General features: G+C 42.7%; 1 protein-coding gene across 1 annotated transcript; it reads right to left on the bottom strand.

Moving 5' to 3' along the window:
• Positions 1 to 523: 523 nt before the first annotated feature.
• Positions 524 to 11,696, bottom strand: MRPL23 (mitochondrial ribosomal protein L23). The gene is made up of 5 exons (XM_066551853.1): positions 11,645 to 11,696; positions 11,399 to 11,521; positions 10,679 to 10,761; positions 8,752 to 8,825; positions 524 to 882 (listed from the first exon to the last, which is right to left on the bottom strand). The coding sequence occupies exons 1-5, from the start codon at positions 11,668 to 11,670 to the stop codon at positions 718 to 720; spliced, it is 471 nt and encodes a 156-aa protein (XP_066407950.1). The 5' UTR covers positions 11,671 to 11,696; the 3' UTR covers positions 524 to 717.
• Between the last annotated feature and the right edge of the window lie 1,919 nt (positions 11,697 to 13,615).

Below are 13,615 nucleotides of genomic sequence, written 5' to 3' on the forward strand. Positions count from 1 at the left end.
AACATTCCTAAGGCAGGCTGGTCACAGAGGACAGCTACCTGCACTGCACAACAGCAAGCAGAGACGTGCACCACCTTTGTCTGCTTCTCGATGCTTAAGGGGATCAAACACATATGTGCACAGTCACAAACCTGTCCTATAAACCCTGTCCCCAAAGTGCCACACAAGTGTTACAGGAGTACATTAAGATCACATGCATCTCTCTAGGACAGGAGGGGTCACTGCAAGGAAGGCAATAAGATAGTAGGACCCAGTAAGTGACAATAAGGGAACCCTACATCCTGAGCCTGTAGTCCAGTTTTCTACACTTCCATGTCCACTTCTGACTAACCTATCTTGACTTTTAGACATTCTAGTCAATACAAACTGCCCATATCCTAGTAAATTAAATAGGCCTATTTCTACTCAAAACAACCTGCAGCAGCACGAAAAAGGTAAGCACAATGACACTCTCATAGTCAGAAATGACAATAAGGAATTCCGCATTCTAGAAACAGTCCACAAGCTCACACAAAAGACCTGGTGCAGTCAGATTTATTTTACCTTTTTATTTCTTCAAGGGAATTTTGTTGTAGTCATGTACAAACAGCCAGAAAAAAAGACATACTAGCAAGGGCTGCTCAAGAATAAACATTCAGTCATTACAAGAAGAGAAGAGTGCAAGTTGTGCTAATCAAAATCCCTCTGAGCCTAAAGGAAGGCAGCTGGCTTGTTACATCAAAGTCCAAACCAATCAGGGACTCCACCTCGTCTGGGGTCACCCTCCTCCTTCTGCTTCTCTTTCTCCATATATTTATCCCTGTAGTCATCGAAAGAGCGAGTTTCTGTGTCTTGTTCTTTCTCTGGAAATAGGTTGGGAAACTGAAAGGTTTGTCCTTGGCCCTAAAGAGAAAACAAATGGTCAGAGAGACATTCCAGCCTTTCTGCAGTAGCTATGATCTTAGGGTGTAACACCACCCTGAATTTTCAGCTAGTGCAGAATTGTACCTTGTGACCTCCCAAAATCTCTTTCCACCCACATCCCCAAGATATATGTACATCCCTTCTCCTCAAAAGCTAACTTTCAGCCTCTCCTCCTGTGTGCTACTTAAGATACTGACATCTTGGGTTTTTTTAACAGATGAATGATCAGGAGATGGACATCTCTTCAAAGACTTTGAATCAACTCAGAGATGTTGTGTGAGTCATACAGTAAAAGCAAGATGAGCAAAACAGTGATTTTGTTCAAGTACCACCAGCAGGGAAATACACAGTGGAGCAGGCATTCATTATGTTAACACTCAGGATATGAGTAGTGGTTGTAGTTGTTTAGATCTCAGCTAAGGATAAGAGAGAGCAGTACTAGCAGCTGTTATTGGAGGGTGTAATGTGGGAATACAGAATAACAGATATCAGAGGTCTCTTATCAACAGGCATAAAAAGACTATGGTGTAAAACAATTACAGTGGGAACAATCTGTCTAATATATCACTAATGAGATTAAAGTGATTACATCTGCATCAGTCATTCTGCCTAAGAGACAAGTCATTTTAGTGAAACATCATCATCAGATCTATGTCTCCCACTTGAAAAATAAACATTTGCTTGGTCTCTGGTTTTTATCTAACAGCAGGAAACCATTTTTCTGTGGAAATGTACTATCCCATTAACATTACCTACTTATTTTTAGTGGCGTTTGCTCTAAGCACAACTTCATTAAACTCAACAATATCAGCCCTTCCATTCTGTATGGGACTTTGCATAATAACACTTCTAACTGGCCACCCATAACCCTGAAATTACTCTCCAAAACACTTACAAACATTACAATACATTAACTTCTTTGGCAGCATTCTGCATACAGAAATCTCAAGAAAAGCATTTAACTGCTTCAGATGAAAACAGGTGGGTTTGACTTTTTTTCAGATCAGCCAGTCTTTTAAATTTATGCAGTAAATACATCCAAACAAGAGGCTCAGTTATGAAATGGTTCCATAAAGGACATGAAAGGAGCATTCCCCAGCATACCTACTCTTCATTCTGGGATCAGAAATATGACATAAATAAATTCAACAGAACCATCACCATGTCCCTGACCCAGCTGAATGTCTGCTATGTTTTATTTAATCATATACACTCGACCTGGCAAATAACAGGTGTGAAAAAATCTAAACCTCATATGCTTTGGAGAGAAAAAACCATGTGTTATCCCAGATGAGATTATCCAGACTGGAATCTACAAAATACCAACTCTACCCAGCAATGCTCCGGTTGTTTTTGTAGTGCATACTTCTTGGGGGTTTCCTAAGAGCCTGACCATACTACAAAAACAACAAGGGAGCTGCTGTGTACATTGCTTTTTCCTTGATTTTAGCCTGGATAAGCTCAACTGGAACATATCAAGGTTTTCCTTTCCACTGGTGTACACTCTGGGGTTTCAGCTCTTTTGTACCTTTAAATTACCAACAGGTATCCTCATAATAGCTGTTCTTTGACAGCTAAAACACAGTCCCATTTCATGGCACAGAAACTGGCCTTACCAGGGTCCTTGAGCAAGCCCAAAGCTGCAGCCTACTGAACCTCTTCCTGTACCAGGATCAGCAACAAGCACCCTTGAGGCCAAGCACTGCCCAGGATTTTAGCACACTGAAACATTTGGAAAGGAATTTGCTAATATTACAAAAAAATGTCTGTGTTTTAACTGTGCTGTGGGCAGGTCACTCAGCCCTGCAGGACCTACAGAACAGACAGAGCCCATACTACACACCTGTCTGCCCTGGAGAGGAAGCCATTTTAGTTAAACAAGTCAGAAAACAACTCGGGCTGACATGGTAGGCACACCACCTCCACTGAAAATCTGAGAACTATTTATATTGGTAACAGTGTAGTAAGGGACTGTTCTTGTTTTGCAGCTCTTTCCTTCTGGTATGCTTCCAGGACCAATGCATTTCCCTTATTGGAGAATGCAGGAAAGCTGTCCCTAAAGCATACTAACAACATCCACAGTAATTCACTAAGCATTGCAAAACTGTTATTATTTTAAAAAGAGGAAAGAAAACAAGATACACACAGAGGCTGTAGCAAAACCAGAAAAAAAAAGACACACACAGAGGCTGTAGCAAAACCAGACAAACCTTTAAGCTGTTTATCAAAGTGCTCACAGTTCCCATTTCAAGGCCGGTGGAAGTCAAATATTGAGCTGAAAATGTCAATCTGTATCTGGAGTCTTTTAATAAATCAAAATCAGCACAGACTAGTTGGCTCTTTCCAGCTCTTGTTTTGTGAAGAAATTCTGATTTTGGCTGGCAGCCAAACACGATTTGAAACAGCCAAGACATTACACCCTGAGAACTGAAGGTTGATAAATCTTAAGTAACAATACTCTGCAGTAATACTGCACTGTAAGGCTCTGGAGTGATGAAAGCTGTATGAAAAATAGCTGTTGTGCATGCTCAGTAGCTAGTTTTCAGAAGAACCCTGTATCTTGGGTATTTCAAAATTTCAAAAATACCAAAAGGCATCAACTTACATAAAGGATTGTGAGTCTGTCCAGGCATATTTACACTCAATGCATCTTCCACATAATGCCAGAGGCTACTGAGGTTCAAGCTCATATGCCACCTCCTTAAAAAAAAGCCTACCAAAGGGACAGAGGGATTGTCACTCCTTTACACAGTGTTGCTTTTCCTTAAACTTCTTCTTTGCAAAAGCTTTTCCTTCTATACAGCAACCATCTGACAACCATATGATAAATGCATCCTCAATGAAATCCTCACTGGAATAAAGCAAGCAATTGTTAGCAAGTTCATCAGGGTTTATCTGGTTTACAAATTGCTAGAACATGGAGTGCTGGCATTTCCAACCGGAAAGGAAGATTCTGCCTTACTTGAAAATCTTGCATTTGTCCATAGTTTTACCTTTTGTAAGCTATTTATCCCTTTAATTGCTGAATTACTGAAATTATCATAAGCTGAAGTAACCTTTAAAAAGGCTAGAACTTGCTTTTGCTTTAGAACTTCTGCCAGCATAATCACCTTAGCTAGAAGCACAGAGAAAAGGGGAGAAGATAACACCACCTTTCTACTCAACACAGCTGTGCTAAAAGAAAATCCTGTGAAAAAGACAGACACTGGAAAAGAAGTAATTTTGCATGGAACTGAGTGGTGCACTGACAGCAAAAGATCTTTTTCACCAATGTGAAGTGATCCCCTGATACTCTGGAATTTGTCAGGGTAATCTCTACCACCATGTGTTCACCTTACTCTCAAGTGCCTTAGGATACTATTAAAAAAAGCCTTACAATACTATTAAAAAAAGGAACAAAAAGCCCCAAACAAAGCAGGTCAGAGGTGGCAATGAACACCTAAAAAAGTAAAGGCAACATGATGATTTTATACATTGTTGTTCTCAGTTTGGGGTTTTCCCAGAGATTTTCCTTTTTCCTACAAATTCTGAGGTTATGCACAAGTGAGATGTGTGGTCTCACAAGTGAGAGTGTTCAGATAACAGAAATGGGACCCATTAAGCTGCTATTCCTCTAATCCTCAATTCAGCATTACCCAAAAGTAAAAGTGGATTATATACAAGGCCTTGTATATAATGAAGATTCATTTGTTAAATGCTAGTAACATCCTTCATGATAAAAAGTGACCTAAGCATCAAACATGTATTTTCCCTTTAGATTTCAAACCTTTGTCCTAAGAAAGGGTGAAAACACACCTTGTTCTTGGAGTCTGTCTAAGGAGTTATCACAGGAATGGTACAGATTGCCTCCATTCATTTTAATGAGAGGTTAAGTGACCATAATTAAGCCTCTGAAGTCAAGTGCTGGCCTTTCCACTGCCGAGCCTCACGTCAGAAAACTGCTGGAAGGATTACCCAGCACAAATTCACTTATACTTCTCTGACCTTTGAGTCCCCTGAAAAGTTTAGAAATGGAAGATCAGCACAGATATTACTGTGCAGCAATGATGCAGCAAACACTGATCATGTAAACAACTGTGAGATCTTCTGGTTATTTGGATAATTGAAGCACTTACTACTGTCCTTCAGAATTAACAGAAAAGTGATGTTTATTGTATCATTAACTACAAAAATGTTGGACTCCCAAAAGCACGGGATGCAGTCCAGCAGTAGCAGCAAATGCAGTTAAGTTTAATAATCCAGGGCATTTGAACAATTCTCCTACTACTGCAGTGGTAACATCTGATGCAAAAACGTATGGCAAAACAGCACAGAAAGCAACTTCCAAAATCCACTCAGGAACAACACTGCATATGATCATCCAAGTTTCCTCTGAATTCAAAAGAAAACTGCTGTCACATCTGATGTGCAAATAGGTTAACTACTGTGAGTGTACAGGATGCTCTAAACGGGGGTTGAGGAGAAAGTATTTGCAAAAATGTTCCCACCGGTGCCATCATTCAAGCAGCTAAATAGGTGTTAGTCCTAACGCTGACAAGGTCAGACTCCTTTTTACAGCCATCTCCACTCCATTTCTCAAAACAGGTTTAATTAAAAATAGGTCTGGATTCCAGAGGCTTGTCTACAGTTGTGCTCCCACGGGTACTAACACCTGTTAAGCTAAACCAGTGAGAACACTGAAGGAGGAGAAGGAGGGGATGTTGTTGTTTTTTTTTAATTTCCCTGATGTTAAGGCAACTGCAAAGTTTCCCACTGGCTTTCTCTTCTTCTTTTTTTTTTTTTTTTAATTTTCATTATAATAATTATAGCTGTATTGGAGTAAGTAGAAAAGCTGCTGTATTACACATATTTTTATCTAGTTTGCAAAGATATAAAACTTGGGTTTAGTTTAAAGAATAGAACAGTGTAGAAAAGTAGCATTTGATACACAGGGCCATAAGTCTCTAACTTAAACCTTTCTCACCACATTCCAAAAGGGGGAAAAAAGGCAAGCAGGCTCTGGAATGGCAAGATATTGTTGATCCACAGCCTTCTATGATTTGAGGTATTTTTTTAGTGTGAAAATATTATGCTTGGACAGATCACTTATTTGTCCAGTTACCGCCTGAGAATAAAGTAAACAGCTCTGAATCTCCAAGAAATAGTATTTGGAAAAGAAAGGACAACAATGCTTACATGTGGAACAGCTGGGGCACTAGTCTGACACCTAAGGGCATGTTGACTGTGACTTCATACACCTTCCACCTTTGAGACACTCGCAGTAAGTCAAAGGATGTGTGTGTTGCACTGGGACACATAAGGTGATGGTTTATGGAGCAGAGAAACATAACTGCTCATGAGAATGAACTCAATTTCATTCAGGTAAACTGCACCACAGCTGCAAAGTCACACTGGAAAGAGCAATACTTCCACCTAGTGGGCAACAGAAAGATCAACCCAAGAGCTTCCAAAAACACATTCGTATTTTTCCAGTCATAAGCAGTTTTAACTTGAAACTGGATTAATGAGAGAAAACACAGCTGGTAAAAATGGTGGGAAAGCCCAGCTACTCTGACTCATGGCAGATGCAAATTAATTCTCATGAAAATAAGGATTTTACAGTGGTTACCAAAGACTTTCCTAAATTAGGCACATAGTAACAATGGACTGCATGGGGCCTGTAATGGCCTGATCACACCATGAATGAGAACGAAGGCAAACCCTTTAGATTCAGAAATGACACTGGGTTTCTGGCTTCATCCACTGTTTCAAGCTGGTGTGAACACAGAGCTGGGAGCTCATTGTCTGAGACATCAGAGCTAGTGATGAAAAGCAACAAACAAAAGTAAAAAGAGAAAGGGGGAGGAATAAAGAAATGTAAATGTTAATAAAATTAACAGATCACAACAACAATAGGAAATAAAACAGACCAAAGAGACCAGAAATGAGGTGAGGAAAAAACACAGACATCAAGCTTCAAAGGCAAGAGTTTAGTGAACGGTCACAATTCCCTCCCTTGACATGAAAAACACCACCAAAAAGTGTCCCCTGACCCTGTTCATGGAAGAGATGGAAAACATGGCATTCCTTAAGAATTTATTATGGTAACTACAGTGTAAGGCAATAAGGGACTCTTGCTGTCCCATGTACTATGAGAGCTCAGCCACAGTGCAGCAGGGCTCTGTGCATTGCCCAGAAGACAAAATGGAAGGCTGGAGAACAACCAAACTACTCCTGTGCATCTGCCTCCAATACCAAGCTCATTTAGGTAAATCTCCATACCTGGGCTGACCAACCCTTAAGGTTATGGCAATTATTCTAGGTTGAGAGGCTGAATGTGAAATAAACACACAAAGGCACTGCCTTAAACCTCTTAGTCCAACAGAGCAGCAGCATTCTGCTTCCCACTCCTTCCCCCTGAGTATCTATGGGTTGCACACTATCTCCTTCTCACCTCAGCAGACACAGGATACAAGACTGCATTACAGTGAAACAGAATTTGAACTACAGTTCACTAGAGACCCATGTCTGCCTCAGTCTTGGGAAACAAGTTTCTAAAAGCAAGGAAGTCACTAGCAGGAGGCTGTGGCAATGGAAAGTGCCTGCAAGTACCTACTAAAAGGAACAACACTCAGAGAAAGCAACTTGTGAGATACAACATCATCGATTCAAGCATTCACTTGCTAATCATGCAGTCCTGCTCTCCAGCAAACAAAAACCTAGCACAGACAATCCAGGAGGGAGAATCTGCTCACCAAAGCAAACAATTCCTTGAAAAAAGGAATGTGTGTTTTAGAAATAGTGATGTAAAATCCTCAGAGATGAGGTTGCCTTTAACTTCAGCAGAGTAAATCAAAGTTACTCCTCATCTAAATATAACTGTTACTTTTTAGTAACATTGCACTTTACACTATTCTCTTAAATTAGGTAAGGGCTGTCTAGAAGAACACTCATCCTCACTTTTCTTCCTATTCCCCTTCCCAGAAGGGGCTTAGAAAAAAACTTCTAAGCATATTTAAATGTTGAAATATTAAAAATCAGATTTCCCATTGTTTGTGCCTCTTGAGTTTGACCTCAAGTCCATATGAAATCTTGGCCAGTCTTTACGGTCAGAGAGTGCTCCTCCAACACTGAATCCTTGTCCCAAGACAGAGTTAACAGTGACGTTATGTTGCCAACTGCAATTTTGAGCTTATGGTTTTACAACCATAAATACCATCCCTTTAATGTCATTTTGGTATGTGAAGAGGTTTTCTGTGACTGGTTGCACTGCTTTTTTTGCATAAAGACAGGTAAGCCTGACAGAAGTTTAAACTATAAATTGGTCCTGTTATGAAAGAAATTTACAAGAACATGAAGCTCCTTTTCCACTGGGCAACCAATGTATGTTTCAGAGTCCGTTTCAGCCACAAAGCAAGCTTGTTTAGACATGACTAAGGGCTCTCCAAGGAATAAGCCTTAGTCTTCTCTGAAATTCAAAGACCTTTAATAAGAAGTTCCCTACCCTCACAATATATTCTTTCACTTACTGGACATTTCAGCAATCAACCACACAAGTTGTGAACCTTCCAGCACACAGAGTACAGGGTCAGCATGAAACTCTCTGGCAAAGCAGAACTCTATGACATCAGTCCACAACCTACAGACAGACCTCAAACCAACACGGGACTTATTTTGTTTGAATTTGATCTTTAGAGCAAGTAATTTAAATCTCTTTACATTCTGGAATGTGTTAAAAGAAACTTTCACTGTTAGAGGATTGGCAGAAATATTCAGCCAACCAGGACAACTCACTGGCCATTACTTTCAGCTGGCTGATTAACAGTGCCCTCCTCTTTCCTCACAAGTGTCCATGTTAACTCAACTCACCAGCTGTACATAGGCGACCTTGTAATCTGGCTTCTTCACTCTCTGATTCCTGTGATTCCTCTTGTTGTTTGCACCTGCAGGAACGAAGAGAATCCCACCTTTTACTTCCCAGGACTTCTGAACATTCCAAAGCAAGGCCAAGCTGAAGGAGGGACTTGGCTATCTCTGACTTCTTGTTAAAAGAATACTCTTCCTTCACTACCAGCACAGTCCCACAATTATTAAAGTGTACTGAAACTGGTGGTGTACTGAAACTCATTTACAGGCAGGGAAACAAGGCAACACCAGCCTGCTGCCACTGTGCCTTCACACACAAAGTCTGCAAAGAAGCAAGGAGAAAAGTCTCCCAAGTAGGGGCCAGGGGTGATAAACTGCTCTCCCAACATCCACAGCTTCAGGAAGACAAGGAGAAAATTACCCCTAAGTAGCCTTAAACTTGACAATTTTTACTATTCAGCTGATGAGCTGGATCTACTGTTTATGCTCCAGGATATTATATTCCACATCCAAACAAACTAAAGCACCTCAACCTCCTCCAACCATGCTGGTCACAACTGAAGTGAGAAGTACAACTCACCCCTTCATGTTAGGCAGACATTTAAACTCTCAGATTATTAGGAGTTCTAACCCACTTTAATCCCTGACCATATACCATCACCTAAAATTAGCAGAGGGGGACAAAATGGTTATAAGGACAAGACATGACTATTTTTCAGTGCTGTTTGGAACTACATGTGTTTGGTATTTATGACTTCATTTAATTCTGGTTTTCACACAAGCATATTACAGATGATACTTCCAGGGTTTTTCCTTCCTTTGTAAGTTAAGAGTTTTACAACCTTATTTTGAAGCTTTTTCTTTTATCCTCCATTTTTCACCACTACAGGTCTTTTTTCCTATTCCTTTTAAAATCATCCTTTATCTTACCATCATAAACAGACAATTCCTTTCATAGAGTCACTACATGAAAAATGAAAAACCCAGCTATCAAAGATGTCCTAACCAACAAGTCACTCTCCATCCAATAATTACACTGCTGGTAATCAAAAATGTAAATTAAGAAAAAGAAAAATATTTTTGACTGCATCCAAACTGCAGCCAGAGAAGCTCTGGGGAAGGAAGCATTCATTTGTAAAGGTGCCATCACCTAAATTCATCTTAGTTAGAGATGAGTCCTTCTGCCTCCAAGTCAGAATTCAGCATGGGTTAAACTAGGAACGTTTTTTCTTTTTCTCTTGGGTTGTTTTTTTTGTTGAGTTTTTGGTGGACATTTGGGTGGTTTTTTGTTGTTGTTGCTGTTTCTACATGTTGGACAGGAGAGAAATACCGCAAGTGGAAACATTCTAGTCTGTAGCAGAAATTTGGTAACAACAGGTGATAAAAACCTTTAAGTTTGTCAAGATGTTTTTCTGACATTATCTAATGGTTCAACAGAGCATTTTTCTTTGCTCTACAAACTTCGCCTTTTGTTAGACCATAGCACCTCCTGTGTGTGCATGCAAGCTAATCTCAGCTCATTTTTTAAATGAAGGCTACTGATGAATTTAAGTTTAATTACTACTTGCATTAAAACACATGAAGCAGTTCCTTCTGAAGGGAGACACCCACTGGTCTTCAAAGAGAAACAGTACCAACTACAAAAGCACAAGCTAGGTAACTGTCAGCATGATCAGCCTTTTTAAAGTCAGATTTTTCTTTTTAGAGTGAAACTTACATCATCATTTAATCACAGCATTCAAATATGAAGTGATGCATGTTTATTTGAAGGGATGAAGAAACAACTATGCTACAAGACATCACCAGCTAAGCACCTGGAACCACTGCAACCAGTCTGCTGAAATCTAACAGACCTTTTGAAAGGAAAAAGTCTGCTCTAGCTGCACAGGGATGCTGTAATCATCCCTCTGCATTACTCAACTGCACTTACCATACTGTATCCTGGTCCTCACAGCAGCTACTGGCACATTGTATATTCTTTCAAGGTAATTCCTGATATCCAATTTTGTCATTCTAGGCAATGAAAAAACATTTTGGGGAAAGAAAGAAAAAAAAGTGTAAATATTGAAACAAAATAAACTAGAGACTGGTTGATACCGAGGAATAAATATGTCTTCTTGCTTTAACCAAGACAGATTTATGACATGAAAGTGTAAACTCAACCTAGACCACACACTGCTACAGCGATTTATGATCCATAAACTGTAACAACTGTCAAATATTTATCCTCTGTAGCCTCAACATTCAAACTGCCAGGTATACTCTGTGTCCAGCAGGCTTTCTCACTGCCCAACCTGAGACATCTTTATTCTGAGTAGGAGCTGCTGATCTTACCAGAACCTGCCACAGTCTAATGGGCTCTAATGTGTGCCAGCAAACTGGTCAGGCTGAAAGAGTCCTGACAAATAACTGGATACTACCTAGCTTACCCTGGATCAAATTCTAGGCACTTCCTTCTTCCCAAGCCCGTCCCTGGGAAGGCTGAGCCTCACTTACACTGGGGGAGAGGAGCCACGCAAAGCTCCTCATTAACTCAGTGCCCTCGCCGCCCTCCGCAAGGTCTGCCCGCTGCAGGAGCCCTTTCCTTCCCTGCCGCGGCACTCGGCCCCCCAGAGCTCAGCCCTCAGGCAGCTGCCGTGCCCGCACTCACTCCATGGAGACGCGGAACTGCACCGTGTCCTCGGGCTGGGGCACGCCGGGCCGCACGGCCACCATGAAGAAGTTGGGACGGAAGATCCGCAGCTGCGGGCCGCCCCTCTGGAACAGCGGGTACCTGCGGGAACACGCCGCCGCTCACTGACCGGCCGGCCCCCCCCACCCCGCTGCCCCGACTGAGCCCCCCCCCCGCCCCATCGCCGCCCGGCCCGTCCCGTCCCGTCCGCCCCGCTCGGCTCACACGGCCCTCCTGGCGCCCGCCGCCATGGCCGAGCCCCGCGCAAGCAGCGGCGCCAGAGCGGCTCCGGCGGGGCGGCGGCGCCCCCTGGTGGCGCGGAGGAGCGCGGCAGGGCCTCAGCCGGGCAGGGGGCGCGGGGCCCTGTGGAGGGGCCGCGGCGTGCTGGGCCCAGCCCGGCACAGCCCAGCGCGGAAGATGAGGAGGGGTCTGAGGCATCTCTCTCAAGAGGAGAGACTGCGGGAGCTGGGGCTGTTTAGTCTGGAGAAAAGAAGACTCGGAGGGGATGTCATTATCGCGTACAAATATCTCAAAGGCGGGTGCCTGGAGGACGGTGCCAGACTTTCCAGCGCTGCCCAGCGACAGCACAAGGAGCAGTGGCCGTAAACTGAAACACGAGAAGTGCCACCTCAACGCGAGGAAGAACATCTTCACACTGAGAGTGGCAGAGCCCTGGAGCAGCTGGCCAGGGGAGAATGTAGGATCTCACTGCCTGGAGATACTGAAGCCCACCCGGACACATTGCTGTGCCACCTGCTCTAGGTGACGCTATTCAGTCCAGCCCCCCTGCTAAGGCAAGCTCCAGAGGTCCCTTCCAACCCCACAGTTCTGTGATTACGTGAAAATCTTGTCTCTCTGGGACACGGCAGTGCTGTTTGCCTTTGCTGGGGTCCTGTTCTGGCTCTCCTCCTGTCCTCCACGCTGGTGAGACCCCAGCACAACACACACAGGGCTGCTGGATCAGGTCCAGAGGAGGTCACAGGGATGCTGGAAGGTCTGGGACACCTCCCTTGTGAGGACAGGCAGACAGCTGGGGTTGTGCAGGCAGGAAAGGGAAAGGCTCCATGGAGAGCTGATTGTGACCTTTCAGTATGTAGGGGGGTTTTATAAGACAGAGACTTTATCCCATGACAGGACAAGCGGCAACTGTTTTAAACTGAGAGAGGGCAGGTTTAGATTAGATGTTGGGATGAAATTCTTTACCAGGAGGGTGGTGAGGCACTGGAACAAGCTGCCCAGAGAAGCTGTGAATGCTCCATCCCTGGTAGTGTTCAAGTCCAGGTTGGATGGGGTTATGAGGAACCTGGTCTAATGAGAGGTGTTCCTACCCAAGGCAGGGGAGTTGGAACTATATGATCTTTCCTAAACCACTCATGACTCCAGAACAACTCAGCACATGCCAACAGAATGCCAGAGTAGGCACACAGCCACCAGAAACAGGAATTTGGAAACACAGGAGAGACTCTGATGGGCTTTCCTTCCACCAGGGCAGTTCAAGGGCTGGCAAAGACAAGAGGCCCTACAGAACAGCTTGCACCTCAAATTTAGTAACAGCTACTTGTGTTTTGACATCTACATGGAATTAACCAAGTAATTCACCCTTCAGTATTGGACTTTAATATTGTATGCAGGCTAACAGCCTCAATAAATATTTTAATATAATATTTGAATGAATCATTCTCTATTGCACTTGTTATTGCATTTAATAAAAGCTATGTGCTAAAACCTACCACATTCTCTAGATTTGTTCCTTTATTCCCTATTCTTTGATTCACTTCATCACTCAAACTTTGAAGTCAATTCCAACTACATTTGGCAGCCAGATTATGAACTCCCTGAGAACAGTCAGCTCTTGGTACCTGCCTGTACAATGGCTTAAAACAAGCCCCCAGTCCTGAGTCTTTGCTCATGACACTGAGCCTATTCCCCCTTGCAGAGACAGATCAAATGATATTAAGTAAGTATTTGGACCAACTCCCAAATCCTTGGAAAATGGGAAGATGTTAAATAAAATACAAAACACCATTCCAGAGGTCTGTTATTGGAGTAGGTACTGGTTGTGCTTTATTTACAAAATCCAGAGTTTTGTACATAGCGATCTACAGGACAGCATAGGGCTGGTATCAGGAGGATAAGGGACATGCTTAGCAGGAATTGAAGATGCCAGCAAGGAGTCATCCCAGTTCCACAGGGAAC

Source organism: Molothrus aeneus, chromosome 6 (genome assembly GCF_037042795.1).
Source record: "Molothrus aeneus isolate 106 chromosome 6, BPBGC_Maene_1.0, whole genome shotgun sequence".
Taxonomy (NCBI): Eukaryota; Metazoa; Chordata; class Aves; order Passeriformes; family Icteridae; genus Molothrus; species Molothrus aeneus.